Source organism: Ambystoma mexicanum, chromosome 12 (genome assembly GCF_040938575.1).
Source record: "Ambystoma mexicanum isolate Mex_15411 chromosome 12, UKY_AmexF1_1, whole genome shotgun sequence".
NCBI lineage: Eukaryota > Metazoa > Chordata > Amphibia > Caudata > Ambystomatidae > Ambystoma > Ambystoma mexicanum.
Genome location: NC_090936.1, coordinates 765,416,081 through 765,432,535, shown reverse-complemented (window position 1 = coordinate 765,432,535; position 16,455 = coordinate 765,416,081). Strand labels below are relative to the sequence as shown.

At 43.7% G+C, this 16,455-nt stretch overlaps 1 protein-coding gene across 3 annotated transcripts in view; it reads left to right on the top strand.

Annotated features, from left to right (window-relative positions):
• Positions 1–660: 660 nt before the first annotated feature.
• The window catches only part of EPYC (epiphycan), a 199,616-nt gene continuing 183,821 nt past the window's right edge, over positions 661–16,455 (top strand). The window contains exons 1-2 of one of the 3 annotated variants that reach the window (XM_069629262.1): positions 661–973; positions 2,966–3,122. In XM_069629262.1, coding sequence (XP_069485363.1) covers positions 2,976–3,122 — 147 coding nt within the window. In that variant the 5' untranslated portion in view covers positions 661–973; positions 2,966–2,975. Of the gene's footprint in view, positions 974–1,015; positions 1,409–2,965; positions 3,123–16,455 lie in introns of those variants that run through there. The other 2 variants (XM_069629261.1, XM_069629263.1) reach the window with 2 other exon arrangements.

Genomic DNA, 16,455 nt, shown 5'->3' with positions numbered 1-16,455 from the left:
AATGTATGGCATAACCTTAAGGTGGCCGACTTGACAGACAGCTGCCACCTGATCAGACATTGACAGAGATGCCGAAATGTTAACACCCAGATCTTTCACTAAAATAGCCGGTATTGGGCAAGGTCCAAAACTAGCAGGCCAAAATTCAGGGCTCCAGAACAGAAGAGGGGAAGATGATCTGTGTTTTGTGATGCAGCAGTCCATTGTTTAATGATGGGCAGTTCCCTTGATCTTTCTCATTTTTTATGCCATTACTCTTTGGGCTATTAACCATAGCAACACTCTATGTGGGACCTTTTACAAGGACTGTATAGAAAACTAAAGGAGTACATTGCCTAGCATCGAGCCGTTCTGATGTATAGTGCAAACACGATGGACCTGGCATCATTAATGACTCCACGTGGTCACAATGTTGACTGATCCAGTTCCTGCCCAACTACTTCAGTACCTGCAGCCTGCTTTTCCCATTGTTCACTGCTTTCAAAAGCCAGGTAGGCTGAATGTAAATGCCCTTACATACTGACATGTGAGTGCTGTAGACATGAGACTGCTGACATTAACCAGCGCAGTATTGTGAAACTGAACGCGACACGTGCTCTGGCAAACAGGGGCATTTAACGAGACTCTCCTATAAAAGGCATCTCTGTTTAACATAAAGCATTTTACACGGAGACTCAGACAGATGTCTACTGCCACTGCTGCGCCAATTATTTCTATGTGTAACGTGTTGAAAAACTGTGAGCGTCGCTTATTTGCACGAGGGCATTTAGCACATAACGTATAGTTATCACTACCATACTATGGCGTCACAGTGGCAACGACCCCAGGAATGCAGAGCCCAGGAATACATTTCCCCAGACATAACTTCTTTTTATAACATTTGGATGCTATGCCTAGAGCTAATACACATTTTATTTCAAGCATGTCTGACTGATTTTTTCTAAATTGCAGGCGGTCATTTTGAACAAGCAAGGTATGTAAGTCCTTCAAAACCGCGACTTTTCTGTGAGGATTCACTTTTACCGTTATTAGTTACGGAGGGACGTGGGTATACACTGTGCTTCATCTTATTAAATATACAGCATTTAACGGGGGCCCTGCGAAATCATGCTGCGTATGAGGGGGGAAAAAAGGTTAATCTCTGAAAAATATACTGACCGTGATACAGAGGTGTTCATTTTATCATAAGAAGGATTTCCACTGTTAAAACCCATGGAAACTTAGCTGTGAAGGCAGATGCTTGCAGCCTTAATGTCAAAGCCCTCCCACAACCCCAGCCCCTCGCTGCCATTGGTCAGGGTAGCCCACAACTGGCTAGGCGTTCGGACTAACTGCGTTGTGCCATTTGCGAAGGTGGAAGCCAAAGGTGAGTTTTTGTGCTTGCTTTCCTCCTTTGCTTGTGAAGAAGGTTTGTAGGAAATAATCCTTAAATGTACTTGCGGACGTGTAGTAGTTTATCTTATGTTGATATTGCACACTTATTGCACTGAACGAAGTATAGATATTATTTGAGCATGTTGGGACGGTATGGGCATGAGACAAGCATTGCAGATACCACTGAGCAGATGCCCTCACACATCATTCACATGCACGCAGTTAAACATATGTTCGGCTGAAACCAATAGATACGTCTCGCTATATCTGCAGATAGAGCGCAGCTAGATAGATGGCACGTATTGGTCCATTCTGTGTAGATATGCACTCATGTTCATATACACAGCCTATGATCTGAAACTGCTGAATTACATGATTGAAGGTTCCGATGTGTCTGTTTCTTAATGTTTGGCTGTTAGCAAATTGACAGTGACAAACACAACTATAATCCCAGGGTGAGACGTGTTTGAAGCAGAATCCTACACACATGCATATTTCTTGTAGCCTTGCAAACATGTACAGGTTGCTGTATGAAATATGTTTTGAGATGTTGGTGTGGGGCACATTTAGCATGCACGTGTATGCACAATCTTTCAATGGGCTGTTGTAAGTAGCGAAGCAATCGAGATAGAAGGCGAGGCTCGTTATTTTATGTTAATATATAAATGCATTACATTTCTTCCAGATTAATTATTGTTTTGCATGGCTAAAAGGGACAAGGGATATAACGCATCTCATTTATTTGTTAAAGTTTGTTGAGGAAGGCAACTACTTTCAATCTTATACGTTCATTGAGTGCTAATAGACTGTTTAAAATGTACCACGATGTGTCTTTGAAAATAGTGCAGACTTGAGTCTCTCGATGCCAACACATGTGCTTAAAGAAACGTGGAGAAGGACAAGTGAATGCCTTGTGCTGTTCTCTTTTCCCAGAGGAATTTCGTATCCTCTTGCAGAAATCTGCCACATAAAGACCTCCATTCAAGAGGCTGAAATGCGCTTAGCCATTCAGAGCAGTTAACATCCCAAAGAGTGCTTGTCAGGATTCCGTAAGTCACCTAATATGGCAGGGGTCTCACGATACCAGTGAGCTGCCACTCAGTTTGGAAAACAGTATCCCTTTAATGGAATAATAACATATGCTCAGTTACTAACACCAAGGTAAAATGGAGGTTCCATTTAAAACACATTGGCTATACTATGTATGCTTTACCACGTGATGCAGTGTCGGTAGACATCATTGCATTTCTATAAGCTGTGCCTCAAAGTGAATGTCCCAAATGATGCAGATGTTCTACTGGAGGGATACGGTACATATCAATTCTCCTTTACAGTGCCACCCTTCAACCCTAACACTCCTTCTGCTACCATAGCTACAACGTCAACTCCCACTATACTTGCACTCATGTATAGAGATCTCTGAACAGGTGTTAGTTGTTGGATGACTTAGTATGTGCCTGTGCCATGATCATCATGACATGGGAACAAATGTGCCTGTATCTTCTATGATGTCTGCAGTGTGGTGACTCGGGTGTGCCTGGCGCTTTGCCCTCATTTACCCTACATATCTCCTTTTCCCACTCATTCAAAGGGATTTAAAAATGATGACCTGTGCCAACTTCTTCCTGGGACTTCTACTCCTGAGGGCCTTTGACGCAGCACCTCAACCAGATCCCATCTACGACACAGACATTGACTTCGATGACGTGTATGATTATGGAGAGGGCCCCCACATTGACCAGCCACAGGTAAGAGTGCACATGCAGTGTTGGAGCACCACACTCCCATGACAGCCGAATGCGACTGAGATGTGTTTTATTGTTTATTTTCTTGGTACTTCTCCAAGTATAACTATGTTTCTAGTAAGGATACAATAATATTTCCATAAAAGAGAAAGAGTGTGCTTGTTCAACCTCTTTTTAGGGCAAATACTAGTACAAGTACAAGAGAGAGGACCATCTGTCGGCGCTCATATTAAGGCTTTGCCATGTTTTTCTAGCCAAACGTTTAAATTCACAGAGGACTGATCGATGATTCACTTTTTATTTGAGAAGTATCATGTGCCAATATGACTAGATTTATTATACTAATAATAGCAATATAGGCTGTTGTTGTACAGTGCTTTCAGCAGGAGTCACTGAAGTGCATATATAATACTGTAAATAGCAGGTAGGTGTTACTAGTGATAAGGAGAACAGTAAAAGCAGTGGAACCTGTCCTCACTAGTCCTGTACAAAACTGCAAAGGCTATTGGCCTGTTCACTATTTAAGATTTCCAAAACTTCAAACAGGAAGGGGTGAGGGGCTAGTCTATCTACAGCAGGGTTGTCCAACTCCAAGCATCGAGGGCTGGATCCAGATCAATGTGCATATAAAGTATGCACATTTCTTCTCATGAATATTAATGAGAAATATCTTGAAAACCCGTCCGGTTTCCGGCTCTCACGGCCTTGAGTTGGATAACCCTGATCTACATGATACACATTACCAAGAGGACTATTATTGCAAATTACCATGCATTTCAGCCTTTCCAATAGCAAGGGTGTGCGCAAGTCCATTCATTTGATTAGGTACAGATTGGGCCTCATTCCAAGGTTGGTGGTAAGGGGTTAATAGCACCGGTAAGGGTGCCAGTGCCGTTAACCCCTTACCACCGCATTATAAGGTCCTTTAGCGGGTCCTGCTAAGGGTGGCTGCTTTTACCAGGCGCCCTTAGTGGGAGCCGCTAAAGGACCAGGGAGCTAACAACGGGCCTGTTATTAATGGGCCCGTTGTTAGCTCCCTCCCCATTCCCATTGAGCCCTATGGGGCCTCATATGGGAATGGGGATGGGTTCCCTGAATGGGGGAATACCACCTCCTCCAAGGTTGGAATGGCCCGGTATGAGGTACCAGACCCGGTATGAGGTATGGGGGTAGCCATGGTGCTAATAGCACCATGGCTACCTCCATACTCGTAATGACCCCCATTATCTCTTTGGATCTTGTTAATGGTCCTCCATCAAAGAAAATCAATTGATGAAAAATGATGACTTTTTCCGAGACTTTTGTTAAGGAAAATGTTCCATACATATTTTCTTTAAAAATATCATTAGTGAAGTCTTGGAAACAATGCTCTAATATTCATGAAAATCCATACCACAGGTGGAAAGGAGTAATACGTGCATTTAGTAGACGTTTGTGATAGTGGATTATGACAGAAGATTTACCAGAATACACAGTTTGTGATTTACCAATGCCTAACAAAACATGTGTTTCTAGTAATCCACTTCTCTTAATTAATATTCAAATGGTCAATTTAGATTCCTGCAAGCCTGGACAGAAACAGGCCACATCCCATTGAGGATCAGTCCACAGAACATTTTAGTTATGTGTGTATTCATGTGTTGCACCTGTTCGTCTTTATGAATGCCAAATCCTTCTGCTATGATGCCATGGTATCATGGAGGGGTGGATGGTTGGAGGAAGGTATACAGCATTCTATCTGCAATCTCTTTTCATGCTTGGTTTGCTTTTATGTTTTATATAGATAACTTTCGCCAACCCTCTCTATCACCTTCAATTTTGGTCACATAGGAGGTAATCAAGAAGCACATGTAGCCATAAACAACCTAAAATTATTTTCGGCTAACATTCTTTTACGGGGTGCACTCCACCTCAGAGCCCCAAGTAACATTACAGGCAACTGGGGCAGCACTCCTGTTGTCTATCAGATGAAACTCGGAAATGCTTCAGTGAAATGTTTGCTTGGCACTGATAGTTACTCCTCAGCAATTATAGATATTGATGTAGTATATTGGGTTGTAAAACCGATCAAGAGAATTTGTTGGCTCAAGTCCCAATGTATTGCTGCTAACACCAACAAAGGGAAGCTAAAGCGGATCCATATACATTTGACTCCATAGTTAGTTCGATCACCAACTGATGTGCATAGAGTATTTTGTTTGGGCTGTACTAGACTGAAACAAGGTTAGAGTGGGTCTCTATGTGACCAATCATACTCACTGTATTTCAGTACCATCCCCTCTTTTCCCCCCATGTATCACTTCTAATTTAATTGGCTATAGCATCATCTGATGCATCTTGTTGTCTTGTGTAAGCCATCCAAATATGGGACATCTATGGTAGCCCATGTATCCTCAGGCACAGAACTTCTTGTTGAAACTATTCTCTCTACACAAATAAATACAAATACGAAAAGCCATAGGAAATGTGTGATGCTCTTATGACAGTTAGTTTGAAGAATTGGTAATGAAGCATTCAACATCTTCATCCTGTGCCTAAACACAGGTATAAATTACAAGGGGTAAACTTAATATGAAAGGATACATTACAACTTAAATATTTAAGAAGGGAGATTGCTGGAGCAGAAAGCAATGGGTTAACATTGGTATTGGAAGGTGAAGGAGAGAGCTTTTTCTTTGTTCTTCTGACCTAAAAATGTCGCCTTATTATGGGTTGTTATGACAGTGACCTCTAGAACAAAGTATCATACGCACGAGATTTAATTGAACTGTTCACAGTAAAACCCATAGAATTGCATAGAAAGTAGGCAATTTCGAACTAAAGAAAGGGAGGTCCAACATACACTACCGTCAAGCACGACTGGATGATAGGATAATATATCAAAAACATGATTGCATATCTGAGACACCTGAGATGGAAACATCAGTGAAATTCCAATATGCAGTTTCCACCGTTGTCTTATCTTCCAATTAATTTGATGGAAGTTGCAAATGTGAGAATTAGGTTTAACTCCATTTTTGTTAACACAGATACCAATCTTTTGAAAAGCGAATTTAAACTGATAGCCTGGGTACATGCAAAATGTCTTTTAAGATCAGTTTAGAAAGTTAAGCAGTGGCCTAGTGCAGCACCACAGGATCTTGAACCTGACCATTCGGGTACAGTGAAATCAGGCAGATAGAATTAAGTGGGGTATATATGAATTAGAAACCAGAATGGTGGCTCCATGCTGGTCAACAGCTATCCCTGAATCTTCTAAAATCCAAACCCCCCAAAGAATCACATAGCACTGGCTTAAAACCAGAAAAATAGACTGTCATAAAATGTATAACAATTAGCTTAAGAAAGCACACGTCAATTTCAAAACTATTGTACACTACCTGGCTGCTTCAGCATAAGCAGCCAACCCTTACCATCCCCCACCGCCCGTACAGCCACAACTAGGTTCCACGAGGCTGTGGAACGGACAAGATACCACCAATCACCACACAACCGGGTGTATGGACACTAGCAGCGGCGCTAGTCATGTGGAGGGGGTGAGGAGCATGCAAGGTTATTAAGGGAGCGGGCGGAGGGGACAGCTAGATCCTCAAACGGCCTCGAATGGAAAAACGGGCACGTACCTCCTGAGGCTCAGGGTGTACAAGCATCCCGTCGGGTAAGATTACACGAGCCCAACCGGTTCAGTCCAGGATAGAGATGACTAACGAATACCATTAACAATTTCCTTCTCTGCATACACCTCTCAAACTCCAAACCAAACACAACCACAAACCTCTAGCGCAGCAAACCGCACGAACTTCACTACACTGCAACAACAAAACAAAAAAACACATAGACTCGCACATCAGCACACGACGACTACCGGCCGCATACACCCCAGGCCCAGCCGACGGAACCACCGGGCTGAGGCTGCCAACAGCACATCACTGCAATCTTGCACTTTTCCAGCCTCCACCCACTAACCCCCCCTCCCCCCCCTCTTTCAGAGCCACCAGAGCGCCAGGGGACCACTCCGGTGGTGATAGTGCGCGGTACAAATGACCTTTAACATTAACATTAACATAAGAATACGAGGCAATTCAGTATATACATAGCGACGCCTTTATATCTAAGTTTTGGTGGATTTCCTCCACAGAAAAGCATAAAGTGTTCATAGCAGCCGGCACCTCTTGAGCAGAGTAAACAGTTGCAGGAAAAACATGTCTGCTTCAAGAATCTAAGAATGCAACATACAGTATGTCTCATTTCAGCCAGATAAATCATTTGTCATCTGTCTTCCATCACACCCTTAGACGAAACTTCCCACGGTGGTGTAACAGGAACAGAACAACATTGCCTTGTAAGAGAATGTGATAGTGGAACAAGTGTGTGTATTTAGGTCAGGGGGAATGGCTGAGGTGTGGGGTTGCATCCTCTGCGAAGTATGGAATAGGGATTTGCAGTCACAGTGAGGGATACCTAGACAGAGTGACCGCATCCCAGCAAATAGTGGAAGAAGTCCCAGCTGGCACAATTCTTGCCGGAAATCCAATTCTTTAACTGTGAAGTTAGGGGCATGTTTTCATCGAAAACGTCTGGGGGATCCCTATCAGAGAGCACAAAATCCATAATTTAGTCCATGGCCCATGGCAGAATATGTGCTAACAAATTTCATGTACACAAACACGAACACACGCGCACACACACGGGCACAGCACATTTGTCAGATTCATGACTTTTATACACAGAATCAGTCCACCTACCCCCACACTTCCTGTTCACCCAGCCCAGGTAGTATGATGCTACAGTTAAACATTACCATCACTCACTAACAATTTGAGTTCTGAATCTGTGTGATCCAAAACTGCATGACCCATTCATTCAACAATAACTGAATCTGCATTCATTTGAAATGTCTGTTAGTGTGCACATTTCCTCCTTTTCCTGGCAAAATCTAAAGCTACCTAGATCACTACCTCCCTCCCATGTGCAGATGTGGCACCGACATGCAGAGACGCACACAAAGGACATACAAAGGGCAGAAGTGATACAGAAACTGACAGATGGCTCATGGAAAAGAAACAATGATTACAAGTTCCCCTCATTACAGGTGTGCCATGTCAACGCCTGAGTGTTTCATGGTATTTAGCATAGTTCAGGAAAGGCCTGCTGCCAAGAAGTCTGAATGTTCACCATTCTGGCTAATCATCCTTCTTGCCAGGCCATCACCTATACCACTCTTCGATCTAGTTCAGTGTTCCGCTTTGACAGGCATTACAAAGAGGCTTTGCGAGTTTTAACCTTGGGGCCAGCTGCCTCTTAACTAAACACCTATTACCAAACAAAAAGGCTGGTAATAATGGACAAACCCTTCACGTGAATGAAACAAAACATCTACATGAAAAAGACACCTATCAATTATTCACTGACACATACACACACTCACATATACTTTAGTAGCACATAAACAGTACCGCAATAGCACATCTCTGACCCTCATACACTGTAGGACACATTCCATCCATACACGCTGCCAACCATGCACTATAGAGGCCGGCCGTGCAATTAAAGCCCTGCAGTGGCAGATGTGTTCTTTACAAATGAAAATTATTATAACATATACCCTGAAGAATGAGAACCCTATGAGGAGATTTCCAAATGCATTTCCTAGTGACCGTAGGAAAGTCAGATGTTTGCGGTTTATACATATGAATTCAGTTTCATCAGTCAATGCACTCTTTTTTAGACACTGAATAGCTGCACTCCCTTTAAAAAAGCCTCATGGCCAGACACAGTGCTGGTATGTTAGCCCCATCACCAGTATTCTTAGTTAATATTGACACAACACTTACTTACAGCACTTAAAGCCATTCCACCGCCCAGACGATTTCCCAATCGTGGTACAGGCCTTTAAAGTGCATACGTTGATGGAGAAAACATTCTCCTCACTGATCTCCCCGCCATACAACTGGCCCCTCTCAAGAGCAGCCAGGGCAGTGGTTTAAGTTGATTTGGTCTTATCTATTTGGTCGTTGGAGAATTGGGCAAATGTTCTTTTTTTATAGGTTCATTTTGCTGCATATATATGTAGGGGCAGACCCCCTGCAGGCCCCCCTTAGCCTCACTACAATAATGATATACCTATACCCACACCCCACATACATATGCAGCAACATGCATTGACATTGTTACCAATTCTCCAGCAACCAAATCTCCTGCCCAGTAATCTGCCAATCCCTGGGAAGCCTCAGGGCCAGGAGGGCTGTTGGCCCATCCGGGGGCTAGACCGGACAGGGAAATCATTGAAGTGCGGACCTCGCCGGCATAATGAAGACATGGGCCGCGCCCACAAGACAACCGGGACACCACATGAGTGGCTGGTAATGAGGGTAGCATCTCCATAGCAATGGGGATGGTACCTGAAGATATTAAGTGTTGCGGTGTGAAGCAGTGACAACAGGACCACCAGAAGAAGGGCTCTGGAGGCCACGGGGGCCTAGTGGTGAGAGGCGGCCCCAAGAGGTGGACAAAGATTGACAGAACTATGACAATGTGAAAGAGGCCACATGGGGTGATCCTGTGGTCCCACGTGATGGACAGGTCCAACCAGAAGAACAGCAAGCATTGGGTGACCCACGCAATGGGGGCAATATCCCTTATTTTCCATCTGGGATTAAGGCTTTGTTCTATTAGGCACTCCCTATGGGTCTTTATGTGCCCCTCTAATGGAGTTTGGGCTGAGGGGGCAGATCTCTCCAAATGAAATCATGCCAGGGGCAGAGAAGGGGCTCTATGTATAGGTGGGAATGATTATGAAGATATTGAGTTGTATGTGTTATTATATATAAAGAGGAGTTACCGTTGGTTTCCCTAAAAATATCACCTTGGTGTCTTTGTCTGATGGAGTGGAGAAGGTAAGAACTCAGGGCATCGCCCATCTCCTGTTAACATCAATTTGATTTACAGGTTGTTGTGCACCCCAACCTTTCCAGCTCGTCTGGGGCTGGGGGTAATTGGTTGCCATGGGGACTGTCACTGACCTGGTGTGAGTGAGGTGAGTGGGGTGTACACCCTTGGCATTGGCCAGGGCTGGAAGTGAGGGGCTACATATCACCTAAAGACAGGGTATAGAAGAAAGAAACAGAAGGAAACTGGTACCCTTACTAGAAAAGAAAACAAATATCACAGGTTACCAATTCTAAAGTTATTTTGAATATTTCTACCAAATGTGTAGCCTAAGTCAAACTTGCCCTCCAACACTCTAACTAAACCCTTTTGAGTTTTCTATCCCTAGCCAGCGCTGGTGGTCCGCTTATCTAAAAATGTCTCTTTGAAGAATTTATGGTGATTAGAACTAGATAAGGGCTAGATTCTTCTTCCTTTACCCTAACCTTAGATAAGCGGACCACCAGCGCTGGCTAGGGATAGAAACCTAACACAGGTTTAGCTATAGTGTGCGAGTGCAAGTTAGACTTAGGCTACACATTTGGTTGAAATGCCCAAAATAACTTTAGAATTGTAATCCTGTGATATTTGTTTTGTGTGATACATATAATAGGGGAATCAACAGGTATCTCCCCCACTAGTCCAGAACATGTGTTTTTAGCCTATACTGACCTCAATTCAATGGCACACTCCTCCACAATTCTGTCAATATGGTCCACATGAACTTCACTTGGCACTGGTCATCAATTATTTCTGTGTCCCAACTCTTCTCCTCCCAACTAACCTCAACTGCTCACTGGAGAGCCCCTCATTCACTGTAGTTTCCCATCTCTACCCCTTGCTGACGGGGCTACATCCTACAAACCACACTGAGACTACAGTTCGTAGAGCACTATATTGCTAGCAGTGCCTGGGAGTCTGACTGGCATGTTCAAGCTGCCTCATTCCCTCTGACTATCTAGGGGCTTGGTCATTAAAGCAAGAGTATTGCATATCTGCTGGACGTTCATGTGACAACCATAAGGAATGTGAAACTCGTTTGTGAGAGGTGGCTTCCGAAATACCATTGGGCATCACACTGACTCATCCAGCCTCGGATCTGGAAAGACCCCTGTACCACCCAATATGGATGTATAGCTTCTAAGTTTCACAATCAAATGGGAAGGGTGCCCTCTCTCTTTAACCGAGAGAACATCTCCCACCTTCTACTAAAGTCTGCACAGCTACAACCAACAGTCATCTAACCACCACCTCAGTCCTCCCCTTCAAGCCTGCGACCACTCTATATCTCTGCAGCCATCCATATCTGTTGTGCTTTAATACCTTCCTTGGTCTGGACACTGAAATGTCCCTTCTTCTTAGATTCTGCAAAGGATCAGTTTCCCCAGAGTTTGTTATGTTCATTCTGCTGATGACGCATTGTGCTAGTCTCGAGGACTGAGCTAATCTGGAGATGCATGAAAACAAAGACACATTTGCATTTTTGTGTAAGGATTCCATTACATCCATTTAGCAGGTATTCAAGTCATAACTCCTCACGGTGACATCTCACATCAATACAGAGAATTAGGAAAACTCTCTCTGTTTTTCTGCAGTGATGTCACACTCTGATCCACAACCCTACCTGTGCTGCACTATTCTAAGTACCCTGACAGACACAAACGAATGCTGCTTCTGCTCCCTACCTGAACCTCTACTTCATACAGCAGCCTATACAGCAATACATACATCCTAAGGTGGGCCCGTCTTGCATCTATTGTGGTCTTCTGCTCTGAAGTGGTCTACAGTAAAAAAAAACAATGCAGGAACCTTCAAATGAATGTCTCTGCATTGCATCACTCTTCATGCTTCTGGAAACCTGTGAACAAGGCCCATTTGTGGAAAGGACCTTCTTTTGTACAGGTGTGTAAAAAGCCAGCCAATTTGAGCTTGGCTCTCCATTGTCTCTCACATGTGCCTCAGAACCACTCAGTGGAATATTTTCCCATAGTTGATTGCCACTCATGCATAATTCTATATGTTATTCTCCCTTGCTCACTCCTCACTGCCATCCCTTCTGTTTAATCATCCCTCCAAACACACAGCTGTCATATTTCTCTTTGAGGCATTTTCCCTAGTAGTAACCTAGTGTTCAGTAACTGGTATATGGTTTTATAATGGTGGCTTCATTTGATTAAAAAATACAAGCAAGAATAGATCATTGGGGATCAGCTCACCAAATCCAGGAAATTCAGACACAATATGCCCTCAAACCAATGTGCGCATTGTGCGTTTTCTTTAGATTGAGAATTATTGTCTGAGTCATATTAAGAAGTCGTTACCTTCTTAAACTTGTCTCTCACTGTCACTAGAAATGAACCTGAAGATTTAAGGAAAACAGTCATCTTTTATTGATAGTAGGAGAGAGCTACAATTTCAAACATGGCCATTACCTTTCATCAAGCTGACAACACTTGTGTACGCTCTGAAACCCTTGTGTACGAGCTCGATATACATAAAATATAATTTCATTTCCAGGTACATGAACTGTTGACCTTCTGGCACCTTGGCAAAGAATCAAAGATTGTCAAATATATTCAAGGAGGAAAGAATGGCAATACCTCCCTACTGCCAGGGATGCATGGTAGTCCCCATCCCCCAGTGTTCCATGATCCTCTATTGCCCCCAAGAGTGGGGATGGGCATGTACAGTGGCCTAGGGCCTTACAAATGGAATACAGTGGGGCTGGGTACTTGCCCAGCCTGCGGCTACTTCAGGTGGCTTGGCACATCCTGCAGCATAGTTGAAGGCCATAGCCAGTTGCCCCAAGAACAGCAATGAGCATAAAATGGCCACTGGGCCAGACCATAGGCCATGCTGAAGCAATGAGGCCATGGTGTGCAGCCATGGCAGAGGAAAAAGGACCCACAGTGTGAGAGAAGTGATCTCTGGGCCTAGTGACCATTCAGGCTCAAAAGCTACATCAAATGATTTGGCAGAGCACAGCACTGTGACCCCTGCCCATGATTTCTACCATAGCCAGTGGCCACAGATCCACAATCAGCATAACATTACACTGTTTAAATAGTTTAGCAGGGCCTTTTCTATGGAAGGGCCATACCACAGGCAAAGTGGTCAATGCTCATGGCCACTGAGCATGGCCAGTGGCCCACTGACACACACTGGGGGTAAAGTGGCCACTGTGCCTGGGCATTGTATACTTTTGCAGGTTTGTTGGGGAGGACTGACATGTCCTAAAACCATGCTCCAGCAGGTGGGTAAAGTTGATAAGATACTGTATCAAATTAAATAAACAAAAGATGGATGCATTGCATTGGAAACATTGAAGGCCAGTGAACAATATTTGGATTCAGGGAAACTATGTTAAGTTGGTTAAGATAAACGTTTGCTAATTCCGTATATTTATAGGTATTGGCCTGCCATGTTGCAAAGTAGAGCATGTGTCTTTTTCCTTAGAGGCCCAAGCACAGGTCGAAAGCACATGTGTAGGGCGGCAGGACATTTCTAAAACAATACCTTCGGTGTCTTACTCGCCTTGTATACTGAAGCATGCTTTATGTGGCTCTGCACTGTACATCACTCATGAATGACGGCTCTATGCAGAACGCAGTCAGCTAGTCAGTATGGCACTGATCCGTAATATCAATATACATGTGTCACAAAAGCCGCATTGCTGGTCAGGGGAAAGCATGACATGAAGATGAATAAATAACACACTCAATTTTCCATCAAGGCAAAAGATTAACTTTACAGTTCCATCTGTAGATGCCAGGCCTCCTGGCCCACTGGCACCAGTTGGATGAGGCTTAGTTACTGTGTCTTGATACGAGATTTCAAAAAAGCACTAAGTAGCATGAACTTAGTTATTTTTTGTGTGAATTAGGCCCATTTACCGAGGGGCAAAGAGTACTTTTTCAGTGCAAAGCGACTTTGCTCCGCCACGACCCATCAATTTGGAAAAATTGAACAATGCTGATTACAATGTGTGCTATGCGCGCATCCAGTGTGACTGCAGAGATAATGACTGCACTGTGATTGAAAAAGACACCAGAAGGTGAGGAAACGGTCTGATTGACAGCTTTATATCCGGGAATGAGCAAGGTTTCTTATTTTGTCACTGAATGCTATGAAACTGGAGACACCATATGCCAAATCAAAAGCGTGCAGAGAATGCATTTGTTTCCTTTGCACTACTTTCTGAACTATGCAGTTCACATTATTCTCAAAGGTGACCTGAGCAATTTAGGTGCAGGCTTCCAGCAACCACGTGGTTGCCTGGAGAGCATTTCACCTAGATGGGCCATTAAAGGGGATGGAAATACAAGTGTGGCCGCTGCACCCAGCACATCTCCTTACATGTGCCAAAAACTGTTTTGTGACAATCTAGCACTTTTTCTACTATGCAGATGGAAGAGATACTAGTGTAGGGTGCAGTGTTAGATTGCTTGTGGTTTGTTAGATTTCTGCAAAACCTAAAGAGCTGTTTGATGAAATCCATAGTTGGAAAAATGTGGAACAATCGAATTGGCGAATGTGTGTCGAATTCGAAGTCTGTTCCCTTGCTAAATGGCTACTGAACACAGAAATCCACATTTGATTAAGTAATGCTTGCCAAACACCGCAGGCTTATATTCCTGCAGCTATGGCCTCATCCAGAACAAACACTTCAACATCCCAAAGTGATTACACAAATTGAGTAAATGCAACTGATGACGAACATGTGATGACAAACATGTTAATCACTGTTCGTTGCCCCTACAAAATCCAACTCCCAAACCCCAATCATGGTCAAAGTACTTTTACCAATTGAACAGCCATATAAACAAACACCCACGAGTCAAATAATAACACATACGGAACATAACAGACCATCATATAAGTACAAATGATGAAGTACAAAATTAAATACTTGCCAGCACCACTCCATCAATACACATAAATGCATTGACATGTTGAGAGAACAGCGGCCATTTTGGAATATCACAAGGAAAGTGACTGAACACAGAAATGCATAGATATGTGATGAGGCACAGGAGGTACGCACAATATAAAACATAATCATGTCCATTTCCCCTAAAGCAATTGTGAAGATTAATGCATGTCTGTATCCTAATGGGATCAGGAATTTGCCAGCCCCACCTGATGCATATCATACAGAAACATCTGCAAGCATATTCTAAATCACCCTTGGAGTTTCCCTGTCACCCCAACCCAGTAGAAAAATTACCTGCATCACACCACCACCAACGTCTGTGCAGCTAACATCATTCTGCTTCTACGAGCATTCAGGCAGCATCATGACTAGTACAGATGGCCATAATACTGAATCTTTCAGAAGTATGGGTAGCTGTTGTAGTCACTGGGAAGGGACACAGACACTTTGTGTGCCAATAGCACAGACCACTGACTTGTTACACTGACCACTGAAGTGTACATTGATATCAGCTCAATCACCTTCTCCATAACCTCAACCACTTGAAAGAGGTCAATGTCAGATCCGAAATGATAACCCAACAAGTAGAGCTGAAACTGAACAATGCTCTAAACTATTATGCAACTGACTTACTGCTATAAGTGACAGGCCAGGTCCCTTGTTAGTTCTGACAATGGCAACACAATGCATTAATTTACATCGAACAATCTTGCCCATGCCAACAGCGCAACATCTGTGCCTGCCCTCTGATAGGTATTATCAGTGGGGTGGTGTAGGTATCTCCCACCTGCACCCCTTCCACTTACATGTTTGTGACTTGTGCTATTTTCTGAATTGGCCGTGTAAAGTGGGAAGGAATTAGAGCATCCAGTTCCATGTCCAATATAACAGATGCAGACCGAAATGTCAATGTGCCTGTTGAGAATGTACGATGTGTGATACAGGCAAATTGGAACCCATACCCGCGTGTATAAGATGTTCAATTCATTTAGGGTAGGACTTGGCTAGCTACACTCCTCACTACGCAATGGGGTGTGATTGTTACCTGAGCTCCTGTTACTTTGGTTCTCTAAAGCCCACAAACCCCACATGGAGGCAGCTTTGCTATGCAATAAGATCCTCAAGTCTTGTAAAACAGATTTTTTTTCTGTGCAAATGAGAAGCAAGCCACGACCAGTCTGTAGGTCAGGATTGTCTGTCATGTCTGGGCCATTTCATGCCTGCCTTCTTGGTGGCCTCTTTATTGTTCTGTCCAGCTCTAACACCTCCTCAGTCAGTGTGACATCTCTAAAACCTTTCGCACATAATTTACCCAAGAGGCATCCCACTTCACCAATTACACGTCTCTCGATTGGCATTCCACCGTCTCCATGTGGCATCACCATCAACATAATGTCCTCATACCACATCAGCTAAGTCATGCACACTGGGGACTCCTTACCACCTCCTGACTCAATAGCCCAAGGTGCTGCCCAG